The following is a 24,059-nucleotide window of genomic DNA, read 5'->3' on the forward strand; positions in this document are numbered from 1 at the left end:
ATCAAGATAACGTTGACCCGGCGGATATGACTTCTCTCAAGAAGCCGACTATGGAGCATGACCCGGCCATGAAGTTTAAATCGGCTGCAGAGACTAAGCTTGTTAATTTTACTCCGGGCGATTCATCTAAGCAATTTAGCATCAGTGCCGACTTGGATCCTAAATAGGAAAGCGCGCTCATCGAGTTCATCCGTGAGAACCGGGACATCTTTGCATGGAAACCTTCTGACATGCCGGGTGTACCGAGAGGACTCGCTGAGCACACTCTTAATATTGATCCGAAGTATAAGCCGGTCAGGCAGTTTCTGCGGTGATTCAATGAAGAGCAACGAAAAGCTATAGGAGAAGAGGTCGCCCGGCTCTTGGCCGCTGGGTTCATTTTCGAAGTTTTTCACCCGGAGTGGTTGGCTAACCCGGTGCTCGTACTCAAGAAAAACGGCACCTGGCGGATGTGTGTGGATTACACGGACTTAAATAAGGCTTGTCCGGCTGATCCTTTTGCTCTCCCCCGTATTAATCAAATCATTGATGCTACGGCAGGTTGTGCATGTTTGAGTTTTTTGGATGCTTATTCTGGTTATCATCAGATTAAGATGGTAGTTAAAGACCAGGAGAAGATGGCTTTCATCACCCCGTTTGGAGCCTTCTGCTATGTGTCTATGCCTTTTGGGCTCAAGAGTGCCCAGGCAACTTATCAACGGTGTGTACAGAATTGTCTCCACAATCAGATTGGGCGCAATGTTCATGCGTATGTGGATGACATAGTGGTGAAATCCAGAGAGGCGGAAACCTTGATATCTAATCTTAGAGAAACCTTTGACAATCTCCGGGTTTACAAAATGATGCTTAACCCGGAGAAGTGTGTATTTGGTATGCCTGCTTTAAGCCGGTTCATAAGCCGGTTAGGGGAGAAGGCCCTACCGCTGTACCAATTGATGAAGAAGGTAGACACCTTTGTCTGGAGTGATGCTGCTAATGTTGCTTTTGAGGATTTGAAGAGGCAGTTATCTGAGCCGCCGGTTCTTGCGGCTCCCATTGACAAAGAGCCTTTGCCGTTATATGTGGCTGCTAATTCACGAGCCGTCAGTGTGGCAATTGTGGTAGAGCGCAAGGAGGCTGGTAAGGAACATCCGGTTCAACGGCCGGTTTATTATGTCAGTGAGGTACTCATCGAGTCAAAACAAAGATATCCTCATTGGCGGAAACTTGTTTACGTGGTGTTCATGGCAAGCTGGAAGCTTAAGAAATACTTCCAAGGTCACCCTATCACTGTGGTAAGTTCTGCCCCTTGGGAGACATTATTCAGAACAGAGAGGCTACAGGACGAGTCGCCAAATGGGCCATCGAGCTCGGGCCTCATGGTCTGAAGTACGTACCGGGCACTGCCATTAAGTCTCAAGCTTTGGTGGATTTCATCAACGACTGGACAGAGCTACAGGCACCTGAAGAGAGGCCCAATGACACTTATTGGATTATTCACTTTGATGGGTCCAGACAGTTGGAAGGCTCGGGGGCTGGAGTTGTATTAACTTCCCCTCGAGCTGACAAATTTTGTTATGTGCTCCGGCTTATGTTTCCTTGTACTAACAATGCAGCTGAGTATGAGGCCCTGCTCCATGATCTCCGGATGGCCAAAGAGATGAACTTGAGCCGGGTAAGATGCTTAGGAGACTCAGACCTTGTGGCTCAACAGGTGTCAGGCAAGTGGGATTCTAAAGATCCCCTCATGGCGGCTTACCGTCGTGAAGTCGATGCTGTGGCTGGACATTTCAAGGGTTACGTAGTGGAACACATTGATCGAAGGAAGAATGAGGCGGCTGATGCCTTAAGCCGGCTGGGGTCTCAGCGTAAGCTGGTGCCGCCTAACACCTTTCTTGATGTTTTGCATAATCCTTCTATTAAGTTACCTACAGAGGAAGATCTGGCAATACCAGACCCGGAGGCACAGCTGGTGGCGGCTCTCCACGTTATCCCGGATTGGACAGTGCCTTATTTGGCTTACATGACCCGGGGAGAGTTGCCTGAAGATGAGACCTTGGCAAGACAAATCGCCCGGCGGTCCAAGTCCATGACAATTGTCAATGGCGAGTTACATCATTACAGCATCACTGGAGCGATTCAATGTTGTGTGTCACCTACAGAGGGTCAGGAGATCCTTCGTGAGATTCATGAAGGCGATTGTGGTCATCACGCCGGCTCAAAATCTCTTGTGGCCAAAGCTTTCCATCATGGGTTTTATTGGCTGATGGCTCATGCTGATGCGGAAGACCTGGTCAGTAAATGTGACGGATGTCAGAAATTCTCATGACGAGCCCATGTGCCGGCTCAAGACTTGAGGATGATTCCAATTACCTAGCCATTTGCAGTCTGGGGGCTTGATATGGTCGGGCCTTTCAAAAGGTCTAAGGATAAAAAGACTCACCTCTTGGTGGCGGTTGACAAGTTCACAAAGTGGGTGGAGGCGGAGCCAGTCAGTAAGTGTGATGCAGCCACGGCGGTCCAGTTTATGAAAAAGGTGATTTTTCGCTTTGGTTTTCCACACAGCATCATAACTGATAATGGCACTAACCTTTCCAAAGGAGCTATGGAAGAGTTCTGTCAACGAGAGCATATCCGGCTTGACGTTTCAGCTGTGGCTCACCCTCAATCTAATGGTCAAGCAGAGCGAGCTAATCAAGAAATCTTGAGGGGTATCAAGCCCCGGCTCTTGGTCCCCTTGCAGCGGACGCCGGGTTGTTGGGTGGAGGAGTTTCCTTCTGTACTCTGGAGCATCAATACTACACCTAACAGATCTACGGGTTACACGCCTTTCTTTATGGTGTATGGAGCAGAGGCGGTCCTGCCAAGTGACATCCGTCATGACTCACCCCGTGTGGCGGCTTATGTTCAGGAAGACAACGAAAAAGCTCGGCAAGACGCACTTGACCTGTTGGATGAAGAGCGAGACTTGGCAATAGCCAGCTCGGCGATTTACCAGCAAGACCTGCGCCGCTACCACAGCCGCCGGGTTAAGTCCAGAACCTTTTCAGGAAGGCGACTTAGTGCTCCGACTCATCCAGGATCAATCTGACATGCACAAGCTATCCCCTCCTTGGGAAGCACCCTTTGTGGTCAGCAAGAATCTGAACAACGGATCATACTACCTTATCGACGTTCGGGAACACAAAGACTCATGTAAGTCGGAGGAGGAGACCCGTCGGCCGTGGAATATCGCTCATCTTCAGCCTTATTATACTTGAGCCGTCGGCTCTAATGTGTATATACTTATACTATGTATATTACATAAAGCAATAAAGTAGGACCTCTGTCCTTTTTTCCACTCCCAAAAAATGTTTATGTGTTTTCTTTGTCAGGTGGTGGAGATAACCAAGGAGAAGCGGATCATATCTGAATCCGGCTTTCCTTTGGTCCGGTTTATGATCATATCTGAATCTAGTCGTGATCACTTGGGGGCTTCCTGTTCAAACATAGGTCGTATTCGAACCAAAGAGAACATAGCTGTCGATACCCACTTGATCGGCATACTGCCAAACTCACTTGGGGGCTTCTTGATCATATTTGAATCATAGCTTAACCCCTTTTGGGTTTGACGTGGATCGTATTCGAATCAGCGTCATGAAACAACTCTTATGGTCACTTGGGGGCTTCCTGTTCAAATATAGGTCGTATTCGAACCAAAGAGAACATAGTTGTCGATACTCACTTGATCGGCATCGCCACAGCCACTGGGGGCTAACAGATCGTATCCGAATCTTAGCTCAACCTCTTTGGAATGGTTCACTGATCGTATTCGAATCAGAAACCCTTGAATTTTGTTCATCATATTTTACGAGTGTCAACATTGGATATCTTGTGACCCTCTTGAAAATACAATGGAATACATTACAATCCTCCAGGATTAATATTGGTTACATCAGGTTGTTAAGTACCAGGTGAACTTGTATGTGCCAATTTTCAGGAGTTAAACTTACCCTCAGGGGTTGGTTTATATAAGCCGAAAAAGTAGTCGTAAGCATCATAGGGCAATGCAAGGTATTTCTGCAAAGGACATAACAGATTCATATAAACTACAAAGTGCATAGTGACGGCGGCTTATGCAAGTATTAAGGGCCATAAGCATGCGCAAAGGCATAGCAAAACTCAAGGTATTTTTTACTCTGTTACAAGACTCCCCGAGTCTGAATGATGCGGCATTGTTTTTCTACAATGACATAAGCAGGTGGCGCCTGACAATCTACTCTTGGGGTTGATTTGAAGCCTCCGGGTTATCCTTCTCCGTCTCTCCGTCGGCTGCTTTGTCCTGGAAGGATGATGAGGCCCAGTCAATGCCACTCAAGGCCTCAAACTCAGCTTCATCATCTATTAAACCGTTTGGGTCGACTTCAGGAGCAAAGGTGTGCTTACGGATTGGAGGGATCAAGCTGACATCGTCATAATGCGGCATGGGGATTCTCCGATTCTCCTTGTCATAACCCGGCTGACACTTGGTGAGGTCAGTGTTGTTCCCAATAAGAGTAGCCACCGGATGTATATCCTTCACACAGGCGGTGAAATCCTTATCATTAAACATGGTGCCATCTTCCTTTAAACTTGGATACCCAAGAGCAATATCAGCGGGGTCTAGTTCTGGAAGCCACGCCTTGGCCCGGCTCAATGCGGCTATAGCTCCGGCTCTTGCAAATGCTCGTCTTAACTCTTGGATTCGCTGAGGTAGCATAGCAAGCCACTTCAGCACATCTTGCAGGAGATAGGGAACATCATTTGATAAAGCCACAATGGCCAGAGCACGTTGTGACCCGGTGTAGAGCTGTTCCACCAGAGTATAAACCGCCTTCAGCTTGATCACCATGTTCTGCTTGAGATTTGTGCTCCTGGGGCCTGCGTTATTAAGCATAAGGTGAGTCAGAGGAAACAACTGAAATGGTCATTTAAGGTTTGAGTAAGTCACTCACCAAAGATTGATGAGACCATTCGAGATATCTGGCGCTTTAAGTCGGACAGTTCGGCCGTTGCTTCTGCAAGCGATGCCTCTGCTATCTCGGCCCGGGTCACCAGTGCGGCCTTTTCATCAGCCCAAATTTTCTTCTCCGATTCAAAATTTTTCTTCAGCTTCTCTTGTTCAGAGACGCTGAATTCAAATTTGGAGTTAGCCTTTTGAGTTTCAATCTCCTGGGCTTCCACGCGGTTCTTCAGGTCAACAATCTCAGATTCAAATTGACTTATGATGGCCTACATTGCACCGGATAGTAGTCAAGATTACGGTAAATAATATTAAGTCCCAAGAACTTTTCAAGCAAAGGTACTTGACACTTGGGGGCTAATGTATACTGAAGAACTTTCAATTACTACTCCGGCTCATGGAAATTAAGTCCCAAGCACTTTGCAAGCAAAGATGTTGGGCACTTGGGGGCTAATGTGTATCGCAAGTGCTACAACCGGGTTAAATGTCTTTTTCCTAAGCCGGATAAGAAGTGCTAGGCAATTTTCTAAAGTCTACAGCATATTTACTTATAAGCAATAGACTTGGGGGCTGGTACAGTAAGTATGGTTAAAGAAAGCTAGCATAAGTCATACCTCAGATTTTTGCTGTATCTGCTTCACCATGTCAATTTCCAGGTCACGGCTGCTATGTACTTGATTGATATAGCCGGAGACGATCTCTCCAATACTCAAATGAGTATAGTCAGTGACGTCCAGCTTGGCCTTTCGGCGTTCTACCAATTCCTCTTTAGAACACTTGGCAAGTACAGTTGGCTGTGCCGGCTCAACAAACTGAGTCTTGAGAATCTCAACTTCCGGATCATTTGCCTTGGCGGGGGTAGGAGCCTCCGGGTTACCAGAATCGTTGAGGGTTTGCTCAGTAGGCGGGTCAGAGGAAGATATAGGAACATCATGAGATGGTTGAGGCGGCGGCTCATGAGCAGACGCGTCAGGAGCAGCTGTGCCCAGCTCTGGTTCAGTCACAACCGGCTCTTGGGGCGGCTTATTCTTTTTTGCCCTTTTGCTGGGCTTTACTTGCACACTGTGGAAAAGGTAGACGGGTTAAATACAAAAAAAATGAGTAAAATAAGGCATAAGGTACAACAAGTTCATATTACCCGGGAGCAGTTTTGAAGGCTGGCATGTTGGACTGCATGGACTCACCGGAGGAAGGTGAAATATCCTGATTGGAGTCAGAAGAATTGAGAGGCTGACGAATGAAACCCGCCAAAGGAAAAAGAAGGCGTAAATCGGAGATAACCTCAGCCTGGCGTTTCCTGGTCACATCAGGTAAGCCGGAGGAGAGTTCCGTGTCTTTGCTGGTCCGGGTCTGCTTCCGGCTCTCATAAATCTGTCGCTTCAAAAGAAATTGAGGGTCTTGGTAAGCTAAAGGATGTGAAAATCTTACTTTTCGGGTCACTCTTCGGATTTTCAACCTCGGTAAAGGCTCTGAATTGGAGGAGATTATAGTTACCTCTTCAACAGCTTGGTTGTTGCATGTATCCTCCTGAAAGGAATTAATGTCAATAACATGATGATAAAAGAGTCAGAGGAATTAGGAGTTGCCTCTTCTTCATCATCCTCAGTATCATCCAGTTTCATCATATCTGAGGCGCTGGGTTTCCTCTTTCTTGAAGTTCCAGTCTTAGCGGTTCTTCTTTCGGCTCTTTTCGCTGCTCTGGCTTGTTTGGCAGCCTCATGGTCATACTTGACCTTCCAGAAGTCGCTATTTGCCTATGAATAAGGATAAATGGTTATGAGTAAAGGTAAGGTATAACATAATAAAGATAATTGTGGAGGATAATAACTCACTGGAGGGGCCGGGTTCTTCTTGCAGAAAGGAAGTAAGCCAAAGGCATTACTAGTCACCGTGCCCTCTTTCAGCAAAGACTGGGTTGTACCTTCCACCGCATCATCTGGTAAGTCGTCAGGACTATGACGCAGTGGGTCATCCTTTTCACCTGAGTAAGTACACATTAAGCCGGGGCGGCGGCTTAATGGAATCACTCGCCAAGCAACCCAGACTCGGACCAGGTCGATGCCATCTAAACCATTCCACAAAAGAGCTTTGATTTTCCTAATAGTGGGGGTGAGTGACAGACGATCAATAGTAGTCAACTTGTCCGGCAGCGGGTGGTTGGATTCAAGGCGCAAGGCGCGGAAGCCGGGCAGCGGGTTTTCACCAGCCGGAGAAGTGTCCTGGCAGTAGAACCACGTTTGGTTCCAATCCTTTGGATGACTCGTCAGTTCAGCATAAGGGAAAAGGCAGTCTCTCCGTCGCTGAATCGAGATGCCAGCAAGTTCTAGACTGGGTCCGTTGGCACGCTCATTCTACCGGTTCAAATAGAACAACTCCCTAAACAAAAGTAGGCTGGATTCTTCTCCAAGGTAGACCTCACAGAAAACTTGGAAGTTGCAGATATTTGACACGGAATTGGGCCCGATGTCTTGAGGTCTTACGTCAAAGAAATGCAGAACGTCTCTAAAGAATTTTGAACCGGGAGGAGCAAATCCCCGGCTCATGTGATCGGTAAAAATGATCACCTCCCCTTCCTTGGGTTGAGGTTTCTCTTCAGACGGTTCAGGAGCACGATAAGACATGACATCCTTCTTGGGAAGATGGCCAGACTTTACAAACTCGGACAGTTTGTTCTCTGTAACAATGGATGGGACCCAGTTGCAGGTAACCGGAGGTTTAACAGCTTTGGGTGCCATTGGGGAAATTGAAGCCTATAACAAGATAAAGGAAATTTTTCCGGTTTATTATAACCCAGAGAATAAACGTTGTTGGGTTATTTAAGATGGCGGCTTAAGAAGGGGCCTAATGACATGCAGGTAACTATGTGATAATGTTTAACGGCTGCAGGTATTAAAGATGATTAAGGTTTTCTTAAATCACCAGAGGCAAGCGGTGCTGACAGCCGGTATTATCTTAAACCGGCTACGCGGACTACTATGGCTGAAAGAGAGTCAACAGATGCAGTTTTTTAGCTAAGTGTGGAACAAACAGCTTTCACAAGTTGCAATCATTATTTTGGATCAAACGATGCCCTGGAAAGGAAAATATTTCTAGATCTAAAACAGTACAGAAAAGTTCATATACTCGCGGAAGGTTCCAAAACAAGGGAAATGAGATCTGTTCTCATACAGGATAAGCACAAACATTTTCCGCAACAGTTCTATGTTGTTTTTATAATCTAAACAAGGCATTGGAAGTGAGAGCTAATGGAGGTTTGCGTCGGGCGGCGATGAACGACGACGAACTCAAGACGGTTTCAATGCAGATCTGAGAAGGGGGAAAAGAGGAACTCACAGATGCGGAAGAACTGCGGAGGGTCGCCGTCGTTTTCTGGTCAAGATCAGGGTGATGCAGCGGCCTGAGTCAGTGAAGACGAGGGGGTCGACGGTGGCGGCGGCGGCGGAGCTTGAGCAGCAAAGAAGGAGGTGCGAGGAGGAAGATGACTGAAGGAAATGAAAAAGACCTAGGTCGCATCTATTTATAAGGAAGGGCCGACCAAGACGGCGTGAGAAACGAGGAGACGGAATATCATTTTACAACAACCCCGACGCCTCGATTTTCGGGATGGTCAGTAAAGGCAAAGATCCGTTGGAGGATATGACGGAATAAAATATGAGTTTTATTGAAGATGATGTCATGGAGATTTAACCCAGATCCAGATGATGACGTCACGGCGGGTTAAAGTTTCCGCACAAAACAGAAGACTGAAGGCCAGTTCATAAGGTTTTTAAAGATTGACATGTACCGGTTCAAATCAATCTGGGGCCTAATGTTGGGGATATAACTATTTATGTAAGCTGCCCAGGAGGGGCCGGGTTACGCAAAGAGAAGCCCATCTGAAGCCCAAGACCAAGACGTGAAGATGGCGGTTCAGTAAAGGGTCTAAAGGCCCACAGGCGATTTATGGCCCATGGTGATAAATCGCCATGAGGGCGTGACTTGTATTGTAAGGTAGAAGTAACTAGTCACCGACCCGGACACTGTTTATGAGCCGGCCGGGACTCTGTAAGCCGTAGGGCGTCGACCTGTGTATATAAGGGGACAACCCGCTGGCGGCTTAGGGTAAGAAACAACAAATCGAGAACCGGGCATAGCGTATCTCGCTCCCTGGTCATCGAAACCTCAAGCAATTCCAACCCAACTAGACGTAGGCCTTCCTTCACCGCAAGGGGCTGAACTAGTATAAACCTCGCATGTCCTTTGTCCCGATTAACCCCTTCAAGCTTCCTAGCTGCGATGGCTCCACGATTAAGTCCTTGCAAGAGGACATCTGCCATGACAATTCCACGACACATGGGAAACCAGTTCGCCATGACCTTCTCGTCGCCGCTGGTCACCTCGATGCTCAGCTCGTAGAGCTGTAGGAACTCGGCATGGTCGGGGGTGCCGTGGTAGCGCGGAGCCAGGTCATCCTTCAACTTCCGTGGCCAGACGACGCTGCGCAGCTCCGGGGTGAACGCGTGGCATCCTACCGTGGTCATGGGAGCCCATCGCAGAGGTGGAGCCTGATCTTGGTGCTCGCGCACCACCACCGCGGGTGCCACGCGGTCTTGACGTGGCGGTGCTGGGAGCGCACGCGCCTCTCCTTGCAGCCGCTGCACCAGTTGGCAGCTTTCCTCGTCACACGCCGACGCTCTTCACGGTGGGTCACGCCGTGGAGCCTCACACCTTGGCTCGGGACGACGTCTTTCCTGGGAGGTGGAGGATGTGCACCATGGGCCACGTCGCCCGCGAGAGGCGGCAGGGGAGGCAGAAAACGGGATGGTGCATGGGCCTCTCCGGCAGCGTTGACGAGCTCGGCGATGCAGTCCAGCCAAATCCTCATAGAGGTCGTCGGTCGGGCGATAGAGCAGGAGCTCACGTGCCATGAGTAGTACAGCCTACGTGTTCGCCAGCCCGCGACGAGTGTTAGAAGACGAAGCAGCCGCCGAAGTCAGCGATGGAGTGGCGGTGCGCCCATCATGCCGCACAGAGGGCTGCATCGATGAAGCCTGCTGCTCGTGGGCCGCGGGGCCGGTGGCAGCATTGGTGGACGGTGATGGAGAGCAATGGGGGCGCCATCGCCTGCTGGCGCCGTCTGGGCGACGCGGGCAGCGAGGGTGGCTCGGCGCTCAGCACAAACTCGACGAGCATTAGCCATGGGGATGGCGAAACAGCGGTGAATCGACTGGAGGAAGAGAGGCGCCGACGCACCCCTACCTGGCGCGCCAACTGCCGGATTTCGGGCTCCGCAGAACCTTGATAGATTAAAACTCTGGGGTGTGTGCGAAGAACTCAACCTCCCCAATCTGCCTACACGTCGATCCCATGGCCTAGCGCGATGAACTGGAAGGAAATGGGACAAGGCAGTTTACCCAGGTTCAGGGCACCTTGAGGTGTAAAACCCTACTCCTGCTTTGTGGTGGATTGGCCTCGAGGTGGGCTGTGGATGAACTAGAACAGTGGAAGAACAACCTTAGGAGGTGTGTTCTTGAGCTGGTGAGGGAGAGGATGGTCTGAATGATCCGTCCCCGTTTACGGTGGTGGCTGTTGGAAATATGCCCTAAAGGCAATAATAAAATGGTTATTATTGTATTTCCTTGTTCATGATAATTATCTATTGTTCATGCTATAATTGTATTAACCGGAAACCGAAATACATGTGTGAATACATAGACCACAACATGTCCCTAGTAAGCCTCTAGTTGACTAGCTCATTGATCAATAGATGGTCATGGTTTCCTGACCATGGACATTGGATGTCATTGATAACGGGATCACATCATTAGGAGAATGATGTTATGGACAAGACCCAATCCTAAGCCTAGCACAAGATCATGTAGTTCGTATGCTAAAGCTTTTCTAATGTCAAATATCATTTCCTTAGACCATGAGATTGTGCAACTCCCGGATATCGTAGGAATTCTTTGGGTGTGCCAAACATCACAACGTAACTGGGTGGCTATAAAGGTGCACTGCGGGTATCTCCAAAAGTGTCTGTTGGGTTGGCACGAATCGAGACTGGGATTTGTCACTCCGTGTAACGGAGAGGTATCTCTGGGCCCACTCGTTAGGACATCATCATAATGTGCACAATGTGACCAAGGAGTTGATCACGGGATGATGTGTTACGGAACGAGTAAAGAGACTTGCCGGTAACGAGATTGAACGAGGTACCGGGATACCGACGATCGAATCTCGGGCAAGTATTGTACCGATAGACAAAGGGAATTGAGTACAGGATTGATTGAATCCTCGACATCATGGTTCATCCGATGAGATCATCGTGGAGCATGTGGGAGCCAACATGGGTATCCAGATCCCGCTGTTGGTTATTGACCGGAGAGTTGTCTCGGTCATGTCTACATGTGTCCCGAACCCGTAGGGTCTACACACTTAAGGTTCGGTGACGCTAGAGTTGTAGAGATATTAGTATGCGGTTAATCGAAAGTTGTTCGGAGTCCCGGATGAGATACCGAACGTCACGAGGAGTTCCGGAATGGTCCGGAGGTAAAGATTTATATATAGGAAGTCCAGTTTCGGCCACCGAGAGAGTTTCGGGAGTCATCGGTATTGTATCGGGACCACCGGAAGGGTCCCGGGGGTCCACCGGGTGGGGCCACCTATCCCGGAGGGCCCCATGGGCTGAAGGGGCGTGGGAACCAGCCCCTGGTGGGCTGGTGCGCCCCCCCTTGGGCCTCCCATGCGCCTAGGGTTGGAAACCCTAAGGGGTGGGGGCGCCTCCACTTGGCTTGGAGGCCAAGCCACCCCTAGGGCTGCCGCCCCCTCCCTAGATGGGATCTACAAGGGGCCGGCGCCCCCCTAGGCCCCAATATATAGTGGAGGGGAGGGAGGGCAGCCGCACCTGTAGCCCTGGCGCCTCCCTCCCTCCCGTGACACCTCTTCCTCCCCGCTTGTGCTTGGCGAAGCCCTGCCGGGATCCCTCCACTTCCACCACCACGCCGTCGTGCTGCTAGATCTCCATCAACTTCTCCTCCCCCCTTGCTGGATCAAGAAGGAGGATACGTCTCCGCTCCGTACGTGTGTTAAACGCGGAGGTGCCGTCCGTTCGGTGCTAGGATCATCGGTGATTTGGATCACGACGAGTACGACTCCATCAACCCCGTTCTCTTGAACGCTTCCGCTTAGCGATCTTCAATGGTATGAAGATGCACTCCCTCTCTCTAGTTGCTAGATGACTCCATAGGTTGATCTTGGTGACTCATAGGAAAATTTTGAATTTCTGCTACGATCCCCAACAGTGGCTAGGCCCTATTTATAGTGGCTTTGGTCCTCTTCCCCCAAAATGAAGGCGGGAAGGGATCCCACAACGGCCAAATTCGAAGGGAGACAACTAGTACATCTTATCCTGACAAAAGGTAGTCTTCGCCTACAAAGCCTCTGGTCGTGACGTCGTGGTGGGCTCGGCGATGACCTCCATCCTGTCATCCTGGTAGTCTTGGTCTTGTTGCATAGAAATGGAAACCTTTGGTTGATTCCTTGGGACTCTACGCCTACGCTTGCTTCTTTAGCACCAAAGAGGAAATTGCTGCACTGCTCCCGCTGGCGCCCGCCTGGCCTTGGTCGTCATGGCTTGCATCATCCGGACCTCACGAGGTGGAGGCTTGCATTCAGATCTCCGCTCCTCAGGAGCCAGCCCAAGGAGGCCTCTCCTTCTGGAGGTCTTGATGTCGTCCGCCTCGCGAGGCTCGGCCCCTCGCGAGGGTCTTGTGTTGTTGATGTTGAAGGTGGGCTGTACCAGGCCATTGATGGAGCCATGTCGTGGGCCGCAGGCAGGGGAAGTCTGAGTACCCCCGTTCCCAGAACGCTGACAAATCCGTGGGAGGCGTAGGATGAAGATGGTCTCTCTCAAACAACCCTGCAACCAAATAACAAAGAGTCTCTTGTGTCCCCAGCACACCCAATACAATGGTAAATTGTATAGGTGAACTAGTTCGGCAAAGAGATGGTGATACAAGTGTAATATGGATGGTAGATATAGGTTTTTGTAATATGAAAATATAAAACCAGCAACGTAGCAAGTGGTAAAAGTGAGCGAAAATGCTATTGCAATGCTTGGAAACTAGGCCTAGGGTTCATACTTTCACTAGTGCAAGTTCTCTCAACAATGATAACATATTAGATCATATGGCAATCCCTCAACGTGCGACAAAAGTCACTCCAAAGTTCCTGTCGTGGAGAACATAAGATGAAATTGCTTGTAGTGTACGAAACCACCTCAAAGTTATTCTTTCCGATCAATCCCTTGAGCTATTCCTATAAGTGTCACAAACACCCCTAGAGTTCGTAGTAAAATAACACCATATGGCACACATCAATCAACCCTAATGTCACCTTGATACTCCAATGGCACCACAAGTATCCGTTTGTCAATTATACGATATGCATCAAACAACTTCAGATTTGGAATATTCAATCCAACATAAAGAACCTCAAAGAGTGCCCCAAGATTCCTACCGGAGAAACAAGGACGAAAACATGCATCAACCCCTATGCATAGATTACCCCAATGTCACCTCGGGAATCCGCTAGTTGAGTGCCAAAACATACATCAAGTGGGTCAATGGAATACCCCATGGTCATCACGAGTATCCCACACAAGACATACATCAAGTGTTCTCAAATTTGATACTCAATCCAACATAACAAAACCTCAAAAGATAAGGCTCAATTCATCACAAGAAGGTAGAGGTGAAGAAACACCATATGATTCAACTATAGTAACAAAGCTCGCGGTACATCAAGATCGTGCCATATCAAGAACACAAGAGAGAGAGATCAAACACATAGCTACTGGTACATGCCCTCAACCCCGAGGGTGAACTACTCCTTCCTTGTCATGGAGAGCGCCGAGATGATGAAGATGGCCACTGGTGATGGTTTCCCCCTCCGGCAGGGTGCTGGAATGGGCTCCCAATTGATTTTTCGTGGCTACATAGGCTTGTGGCGGAGGAACTCCTGATCTAGGTGTATTTCTGGGGGTTTCTATATTTATAGGAATTTTTGGCGTCAAGAACAAGTCAGGGGGTCCACGAGGAGCCCACAAGACCAGAGGGAGCCCCCAGGGGGTAGGGAGCGCCCTCCACCCTTGTGGAGGCCTCATGGCTCTTCTGGTCGAACTCTTTTGCTTCGGGGGCTTCTTCTGGTCCATAAAAAATCACCGTAAATTTTCAGCTCATTTGGACTCCGTTTGATATTCCTTATCTGCGAAACACAAAAATAAGGAAAAAACAAAAACTGGCACTGGGCTCTAGGTTAATAGGTTAGTCTCAAAAATCATATAAAATAGCATATACATGCATATAAAACATCCAAGATGGATAATATAATAGCATGGAACAATAAAAAATTATAGATACGTTGGAGACGTATCATTCATATACGAAAACGTTTGAGAAAAGTATCAGATCCTGTTTGCATTCACACCTCTTTGGAATGACTGCATTGCTCAGAATTGCCTCTGCCCAGATGATGAGAAAGTCGGGCCCCTTCAGCCACCAAGTGCTCACCCTGAATCCCGCAAGACCATTGTTGATTTCCCTGAAGAAGTTGCCCAGAGGGCAAATGCAAAAGAAAAGCGAGAGGCTAGGTGAATGAAGAAAAATCAAGTAGAAGCTAAAAACGTCGCGCTGACTCAGCAAGACGTGCAAAAGAAGAAGGAAGGTTCTTCCCGAAAGAAATCTCTGGCCTAGAAATCCAAGAAGGCTGCTCTCGGCTCGTCTGATGAGTCTTCTGATGAAGATGCTCCCAAAGAAATACCCATTTATGATCAACATGCTCTTCTAAACAAGCCATACAAGACTTCCTCATCAGGCAAAGTTTCACCCCCAACAAGAAAATCACCAAGACATGCACCTACTCCAGTCAATAACAAACCTTCGGGTTCTGCACTGAAGAGAAAGCTGCAAACTGAAGAAAAAGCTGAAGCTACCATTAAGAAGGCCAAACCATGTGTTCGTGCTCCCACAGAGGAACAAAAATATGACTTCAATCTCATGATCGATGTGACTGAGAGTGCTTCCTATGATACAAAATCTGTTGATTTGAACAGCCCGGGACTTCCTGAAGATGTTACCAAAATAGTAACAAAACATTTCTCTAAGTGGAGGAAAGTGATGAAGAAGCTGAATCAGGCAGTTAAGGACAAGCAAATCCTCGAGCAGTTAAGAAGAGATGCCCATACTGAATCTGAAAGGAGAGATCTAACCAAGGGAATTATTGAGCTCACTAAGACACTCAATGTCATGTGAAATGACAAAATTGACTGGCTCTCGTGACTAAAAACAGAAGTATCTCAGCTGTGTGACCGAAGGAATGATGAAATTGATCGTTAGGCTGAACTTGCTCGAAGGAGAATCAAAGAAGAAAAATGTCAGAAGGACAAAGCAAGAGCCGGAAAGTCGAAAGGAAACATGGATCGCTGCCCTCACACTACTGATGATGCTCCTATTGACTCAAGTGCTCCTCTGGAGCAGATTCCACCTTCACCTCTTCACGAGGAGGAACCCATGCAGCAAGCCGAGCCTGTGCAAGTTATTTTTCCTACATCAGCTGCCCAAGCACCAGATGTTATTGATATCTTTCTGAAAAAGTATGATGAAGAAAATGCTCAGCCCGAGCAACAAGTCAAAGATGATAAAACAGATGAAGAAATTGAGGTTGAGAAGGCAGACCCATCGCCTTCGAAGAAAATGCAAGCTGAACCCTCCGGGTCTAACAAGGAGGAGAGAGACAAGATTGAGGGGGAGCTTAATTCTTCTCGAGAGAAAACTACCCCGGTCACATCATCTGGTGCCCCTACCCAGATGGTGTCGATCTTGCTCCTCGTTCCACTGATTCGCGGTTGGAAGAGAAGAAAAGAAATCTAAAGAGCCCATGGCTTGTGAAAGTGTTGTCCCACCTGCTGTACCCAAGACGTCCGAGAAAGAAGTTGTTGTGCCCCCAATCGAAGAAAATAAAGAGAAAGAAAAGGCCCTAGTGCCTGAAAGTGAGAAAGCTACTGAAGGAGTTCCAGCAAAGAAAAATGATGATAATTCCAGTTCTTCCAAGAAATCAGCCAAAGAGAAATCAGGGAAGCTTCATGCACCACTGAAGCCTATCAAAGAAGGTGTGCAAGCACCTGATGATATTTGGACTAGGAATGTGAGTGAAGAACAACTAAAGAATCCTTTGGAAACATTTCCTCTGTTCCCAGTTAAAGATGGTCCAAATGGTCCCGCATTCAATGAGCAGTTTCACCTCTCGAAACTTGCATTCTTTGGGACTAGCCTGTATGAAGGAGAGAGAACATCCCTGTTGCCTAGGTTCTGGACAAAAGAACAGGCTATGTATTATGCTCGCATTCTATATATATGAGAAGAATCACGTCTTCAAGCACAAGATTCTGAACTTTGCTGAGCTCGAAAGCCTACCCTTCTTCCATCACACAATTTTGAAAATTGAGCATGCTTTCCTGAAGAGTTTTCCGCACTTCAATCATGGCTGGAATCGTGAAGTAATTCATCAATTTGTTGCCACTCTGTATATCTCAGGAGAACTTGGAGATAGTTCTACATGGATCCTCGAATGGATGACTGAAGAGGAAAAGATTAAATGCTCGGCAGATCAGTTCTTGGCTCTGCTAAATCTTCCTCGACGCAAATTTGATACCGATCAAGAGCACATGCTGCACTATTGGGAAGTGTCCGAAGCTCAACTGCATATGCTGATGGACCCCAAGCTGGTTGGTGATGAATGCATTAAGATCAACCAGAAGAAGTTGGCCTATGAGAATAAAGTTTTGTTCTACATCCTCTGCAACTCTCTCACTCCTACTAACAGGCCAGAAAGCATCAATGGCATCGTGGTAAATGCACTCCTTTCCATGTCTCAGGGTATTTGCTTTGATATCCCATATCTTTTCATTCGAAATTTGGCATATGTAGCTGATAGCCCTCAAGTATTAAAGCCATATGCTCCTTGGATCATGTATGCCATTGAGCAGCTCCTTGAAGAAAAATTATAATGCCCATATGTTCTGAAAGTCTTCATTCCCCCTGTCCGTGACACGCTCAAAATTGTGAAGAATATAGGCAAAGGGAAAATGCCAATGGATGCCACTACTTCTGCTTCTATGCCTGCTTCTGCTGAAGTTCCAAAAGTCAAGAAGGCTAAAGTTGAAATTCCTAGTAAAGGAAATCCTTCACTATATGAGATTTGTCTTCACACTCAGCAAGCTCTGGAGAGCCACATAAAGCTTGGTAGAAAATAGAAGCTAGAGATGTTCGTTGAATTAAATCTGCTTCATAATTATGCTCGGCAAGCTCTCTTATATTAGAAAGAATAGAAGAAGCACCCCTGGACACTTCTTCACAAGCATTACACTCGCAAGCAACTTTCAGCCAAGGGCATCGAAAAGAATATGATTATCTAGAGCAGTTCGAAGTACCTCGGATTCGAAGGCAAACACCAGTGCTCCCTCAGCGCTCTGCCTCAACTGACATGATGTTTGTCGAACCTGATGATGTTATTGAAGACATTGTTGGAATGTTCATTTACAAGCCAGAAGCACCTCGCGTTGCTACTCCCGAAGCAAATCCTAAAGCCCGTGTTGCATATGCAACTCCTGCTTCGGCCTCAACCATTTCTCACTCCACTTCTCTGAACAGTTCGAGTTCCAGTTCTGAGGGTTCTTCGTGCGAGTTGTTCCTCGTATGCATTCTCTTTCCTTTTTGACACTTGTTGACAAAATGGGGGAGTGGTACATCGAGTGATAGATCAAAGGGCTATTTGCAGGGTGTTTTCATTCGCCATTTTCTTTTCTTCTGAACAATTTGGTTTCGTCGAACTTTTGCTTTGCAACTTAAAGCACCGCTTGTGGTGTTGATATACTTGGTTGTCATGTACCATTAATAACCCCATGCAATGCTATTTGCTTCCAACTATATGTTTGCAGGTGCTACCAAAAATTTACTCCCTTGCAATGATTATCCTCGATAATTATCTATCATGCAGGGAAAGTGAAAGTTTTTCAAGGAGGAGTGGAAATCATGCCTCTCTAAACGAGATATCTCACTCCTTGTTTCTACATATGTTAGTTGGTTAGATATTTTGTAATGACTATCTTTCGATATCTAACCTTACAAAAGAATAAAATTGCTTCAGATTATTTCTTTTGTAACTCAAGAGAAGATTATTTCTATCTATCAAGTTGTTTTCCTTGCCCTTATCTATCGTAACATCTTTGTTGTAGGAAAACTTCGTCTGAAGCATATCCTCTATGAGCAATATATCTATAATTCCTTTGCTCTGTTTTCCCTCGTATATCTAACTTGCAGGGAACTTATATCTCATGTGGATTTAAATCGTTTTCTGAGAAAATCTTCATGGCTTATCCTTCATCACAAATCATTTCAAAGTATTGACTCTATCTAACACATTTCTTTTCAAAGATTGTGTGTGACAGGAAATACCTCAGCCATTGTCGAGTGCATTGAAAGATAACACAAAGAGATTATTTGTCAATGTCACTCATACGAAGAATTACCTCGCTACCATCCGATTTATTTTATGCTCTGATGCATACCTTAAGGGGGAGCGTGTTTTATCTTCGTAATTATCTCTCATCCTTCATTATCCCTCGCATTCCATTTCATTCATTTATCTATCCTTTGATGAATTTTGTTTTCTCAACAATCATCCAAAAAGGGGGGAGATTGTTGGCACAATACTTTCCCTCCTCTGTTTTGGAGATTGTTGACAGAAACAAGCATGGACTGATTTGTTTGCTAGTGCACACAGAGAAAAATAGTTCATGCAGTACCAAAGAGAATGTTGTCTCCAGTGTCAAGTTCGAGGAACTTCACCGAAGAATATCTGCATTGCAGAGAAGAATCAGCTACATGTATTGAAGACATGTAGGTGAGAAGATTGATGTGAATGAGTTAGCCACTTGAAAATTATTGCTAAGGTAAAGCAATTGGTTCGGAGATTTTGTCCAAAGGAAAATGACTGCAGTGAATGGAAGTTGAAGACAAAATGAAGACATAGTATTCATTTCATTGTCCTTCTTTTATTTATTTGAGTCATAAGACCTCCGTACTATTATGAGGGGTATAGGTTCTCAAAGCTCAGATCTGCTGTGATGCTTAGCCCAAAACCTATGAAAGATGCAAGAGAAATCTCTTTAAGCTTTGAATGATTACCTGGCAACAGTAGAGGTTGTTCTTCGTGCTACAGGAGATATCTTTCAAACTGAGGAGTTAGCTTTACTTGCTCCGCAAGTAATGTTACCATTATGCTCACTTACCAACCTTGGACTTATGTCGTTCGTCCATTGGCTGCTCCACATGTCCAATTTGGTCATTTCCCTTTAGGGAAGGCTGTGGCTATAAATAGCCACTCCGCTCCAACGTTGTTCGTTGGCTACTCTGCTTAAGATTTCTGAGAAGACTAATTTGAGCATCCCCTCTTCGAGTGATTTGAGTTTAAGATCCACCGAGGGAAAAATCAAAAGCCCAAACTTATACAGTGGTTGAGCATCACAGTAGTTCTGAGTTAGACTTCTTATACGTATTACTCTTGAGAGCTGCACACTCTCTATACGGATAGGTGTTGGCTTGAGTGTTGAAAAGTTGTTGTCTTTACCGAGCAAGATCTTTAGAAACCAAGAGTGATTGTGGTCCGCAAAGGTCGTCCGAAGGTTTGGAGATTGCCGACAAGTACCTACCATGAGTAAAATCAACTAGAGTCTGATCATCTCTGAGTTGAAGGAGAATAGGGCAAAGAGAGTTTATCTTTCGTGTTAAGTTACAATCCCTCCAACCAGAAGTAGTCCTTTGGCAGAAGGGCGACTGGTCTACCAAATTCAAATGTCGCCATCGAGCACCACCAGTCCATTCTTCTTTACTGCATTTCCTTCACCAGTTTACTTTTGTCGGCGTTCTGGGAACGGGGGTCCCCAGACTTGCCTGCCTGCGGCCCGCGGCGTGGCTGAAAGGGGGCCCGGCACGGCCCATCTTCATCAACACAAGACTCAAGACCCTCGCGAGGGGCCAAGCCTCGCGGGGCGGACGGCGTGGAGCTTCCTCAGGCACGGCCTCCTCGGGATGGCTCATGAGGAGGCGGAGAAACCAAGGCGGGGTACCTCGCGAGGTGCCCGTGACGCAAGCCATGACGACTCAGGGTGCCAGGCGGGTGCCAGCCCGCGCAGCCTCCTCCTTTCCTCCTTGGTGCAAAGGGAGCAAGCGCAGCCGCGGAGTACTGAGGCATCAGGCAAAGGTTGCCATTTCGGTGCAACGAGACCAAGACCAGGAGGACTACGAGACGAAGGTCACCGTGGAGCCCAAGACGGCGTCAACACCAGAGCTTTGCGCAGGCGAAGACTACTTTTGTCAGGATAGCTGATACTTGTTGTCCCCCTTCAAATTAGCCCGCCATTGTTGGCTCCCTTCCCGCTCCATATTTGGGAAGAGGACCAGGGCCTATATAAATAGGACCAGCCGCCCACAGAGCAAAGGGTCGACCGGTTGGAAGCATAGAGAGAGAGAGAGAAAGGTGGCTGAACTCCTCCCAGCAGTTCATTGCTCCAGCCAAGAGCAGACCCTCGCGAGGCTGTTCTTCCTTGTATTGTTCATCATCATCATCCCCAAGAAGCAATCCACCCACCACACACTGGAGTAGGGTATTACACCACAACGGTGGCCCGAACCAGTATAAACCTTGTGTCTCTTGTGCAGTTCTTTCAGTAGTCTAGATCCTTGCGAGACGGAGAGGTAGAAGACGTAATCTTCGCGCGCACCCTAGAGTTCGAACCTTAAGGGTCTGCCGGAACCCGAAATCCGACATCTGGCGCGCCAGGTAGGGGTGCGCCGGAGTTCATCTTCCACCGCACCGTTCTCCTCCGACCGTCGCGTCCATGTCCGACGCTCGTCGGGCCCGCGCTGAGCGCCGGGCCGCCATCGCTTCCCGCGTCGCCCAGACGGCGCCCGTCGGCGGACGTCCTCATCATTCCCCGTCACCTGCCATCAACGCCGCCACCGGCCCGGCGGGGGGCGAGCAGCAAGCGTCGTCTCAGCATCCATCCGTGCGGCAAGACGGCCGCACCGCTACTCCATCGCTCACACCAGCTGGTTCTTCGTCCCGCGCGCTCCGCGCACCCTTGGAGGCTCGAGCTGCGCTCATCGCGGCAAACGAGCTCCTGCGCTACCGTCCCGTCGACGACTGCTACGAAGAGTGGCTTGACCACGTCGCCGAGCTCGTCCGCGCCGCGGGGGGCTCTCCCGCGCCGTCCGTTCCGCTGCACCGCACCCTGCCCCGCGCGGGCAACAAAGCTCCGGGGGCGTACCAGCCGCCTCCTCTCCAAGAAGACGCCATGGCTCCAAGGCGCGTGGCCCCTGGGCGGAACCCGCTCTGTCAGATGCCAGCGCAGCAAGAACGGAGCTGCCAAGAAGTCCCTCGCCCGCAAGGAGCTGCCCGGGGGCTCCCTACTCCGGCACGCCGCGACCCTGCCCCGGCTCCGGCACGCCAAGACCCCGCGCTGCTCCTAGCTGCAGCGCGTGGGGACCCTCAAGACCGAGCTCTCCGCCAGCTGAAGCCTTTCGTGGCCACCGCAGGCTGCCGTGCCTACACCACCGAGCTTCGTACCGTCGCGTGGCCCGGCAAGTTCAAGCTGGACCTGCCTCCTCGTTACGACGGCACGACTGACCCTGTAGAGTTCCTCCAGCTCTATGAGCTAGGCATCGAAGCTGCCAGCGGGGACGAGAAGGTCATGGCGAACTAGTTCCCCATGGCGCTCAAGGAAGGAGCTCGCACCTGGCTCCTGAATCTGGCTCCAGGCACGATCTCTTCCTGGGACCAGATGTGCACCCGCTTCATCGCCAACTTCCAAGGTACTCGCGACCGGCCACCCGCCGTGAGCGACATGCCCCGCATCAAGAAACAACCCGGAGAGACCCTGCAAAAGTACATCCAGCGCTTCAACAGCGCGCGCCTCAAGATCCCTAAGGTGTCCGAGGAGGCCATCATCTCGGCCTTCTCCGATGGTGTGCGCGACATCAAGATGAAGGAGGAGCTGGCGATGCATGAAGACCTGTGCACCTTCCTGGAGCTGTTCAACTTGGCGACCAAGTGCGCCAGGGCTGAGGAGGGACGCCTCTCCCTCCTCGAGCTGCCTACCGCAGACCCAGAAGAGAAGAAGCCCAAGGCCAAGGACGTGAAGCGCAAGGGGGCTGTCGTGCTCGCGGCAGAACCAGACACCAAGCGGGGCAAAAATCTGCCCGAGTCCTCCAGGGGCGGCCGGTACTGTGTGTACCACAACCTCCACACCCACAACACCAACGAATGCCAAGAACTCCGCGCCGTGCGAGAACGAAGGATCGGCCGTCGTCCCGAACGCGCCGATCGGGGCTACGGCCGAGGAGGAGGAAGAAACGCAGGACGCTGGGAAGACCGCGGCCTGCGCCAAGGGTGGCGCGATCAACCTCGCGAGGATCGCTGGCGAGACCTGCCTCGTGAGGGGGACTGGAGGGATCAGCCTCGTGAGGATCGCCCACAGGGCAACGCAGGCCTCCCTCCACTGCCGCCTCAGCCAAGGAGAAACGAGGACCGCCATCGAGACGAAGGGGCTGGGGGGATTCCAGGAGCCACGTGCAATCGCCTGCATCCTGGGCGGAGCTCAAGCCCCAGCCTCACAATGCATCTTCAAGCAGTTTGCCCGCGAAGTGAATGCAGTCCTCCCCAGGCTTGAAGCAACGCGCCCTCTCAGGTGGTCGGCCTGCTCCATCACATTCAGCTCAGCGGATCAACTCAAGTGTGCGGCCACAGCCGGGGTCCTCCCGATGCTGTGCTCCCCAGTCATCAGCAATGTACTGGTCACCAGGACCCTCATCGACGGTGGGGCAGGGCTCAATGTCCTATCAGTGGAAACATTCAACAATCTCCAAGTGCCCCATGACCAGCTTTAGCCAACCAAGCCCTTCTCCGGAGTCACCGATGGCTCCACGGTCCCGATTGGGCAGGTCTGCCTCCCTGTCACCTTCAGGGCACGTGACAACTACCGCACCGAGCTCATCGACTTCGACGTCGCCCACATCCGCCTGCCGTACAACGCCATCCTCGGGTACCCGGCGCTGGCCAAGTTCATGGCCGTAACTCACCATGGCTACAACGTCCTCAAGATGCCAGGAAGTGACGGAGTCATCACGGTGCCCTGTGAAGAGAAGGATGCAGTGTGTTCCCTGGAGCGAGCCTTTCATGCCGCATCACTGGAAGACCCGCATCGCGGAAGCAGGAGGCTTCCCGAGACCACCCCCAAGAAGAAGAAGACATCGTCCGGACCAGCCCCTCGGGAGGCGGGCCCCTCAGGGACCGCATCTGCCTAGGGGGAACCTCCTTCCATCGCATAGGAAAGCACGCCTGGTGCCCTCAGGCAAGGCTCAGGGGCTCTCCCCTAGAGGGCCACCGACCTGGCCAAGGTCACGAGGGAGGCGCTTGGGCACCACATGGAGGCGTGTTACGAAGCACGTTTCCCTCAAGAAGGAGCAGGACAAGGAAGGTCAGACCCGCAGGAGTTCGTCGACAAGGCCATTCAAGAACTACAGGAATCAAGAATCATGAGAGGTTGCCGCCGTCTACCGGCTGTGGCTCCCCATCCAGGCGGGGATGGTAGGCTATGCGTCTGCATCGACGTACCAGGGCTCAACCAAGTCGCTACGATAGAGCGCCTCTGGCCCTCGCGAGTGGGGCACTACGGGGGTCCGCCCCACAGCTATGTTCGCATGCCTTACGGCTTGCCGAGCGCGGTTGCAACGTGCCAGCGCCTCATGAGGGGCATCATGGAGGCTCAAGAAGACAGGCATTCCGCAGCCTTGGCGGAGATGGAGATGATTCGCGAAGAGCTACCAGTGCCTCCGGAGCCTCCCGAGGTCCCTGGGCTTGGGGGCTCGTGAGGATCGGCTTCCGCAGCCCGCCGAGTCTGCTGCACCAACACCCCTTCGCCCTCGACACCTTCAGGTGACATCTTACAAGTTTCGTTTCTAGCTGGGAGCACCCTCCCAGGGCTGCATCGTTCCCAGGCCGCGTG

The 24,059-nt window shown here is 49.7% G+C and overlaps 1 protein-coding gene across 1 annotated transcript; it reads right to left on the bottom strand.

Annotated features, from left to right (window-relative positions):
* Positions 1 to 4,234: 4,234 nt before the first annotated feature.
* On the bottom strand, positions 4,235 to 6,457 carry LOC147965899 (uncharacterized). Its single transcript, XM_087530652.1, has 5 exons — positions 6,242 to 6,457; positions 6,099 to 6,163; positions 5,575 to 6,022; positions 4,953 to 5,229; positions 4,235 to 4,878 (listed from the first exon to the last, which is right to left on the bottom strand). The coding sequence occupies exons 2-5, from the start codon at positions 6,134 to 6,136 to the stop codon at positions 4,235 to 4,237; spliced, it is 1,407 nt and encodes a 468-aa protein (XP_087386778.1). The 5' UTR covers positions 6,137 to 6,163; positions 6,242 to 6,457.
* Between the last annotated feature and the right edge of the window lie 17,602 nt (positions 6,458 to 24,059).

The sequence above is a fragment of the Triticum urartu genome, chromosome 6A, assembly GCF_056163025.1.
Source record: "Triticum urartu cultivar PI428250 chromosome 6A, HENAU_Tu73, whole genome shotgun sequence".
Classification (NCBI taxonomy): Eukaryota; Viridiplantae; Streptophyta; class Magnoliopsida; order Poales; family Poaceae; genus Triticum; species Triticum urartu.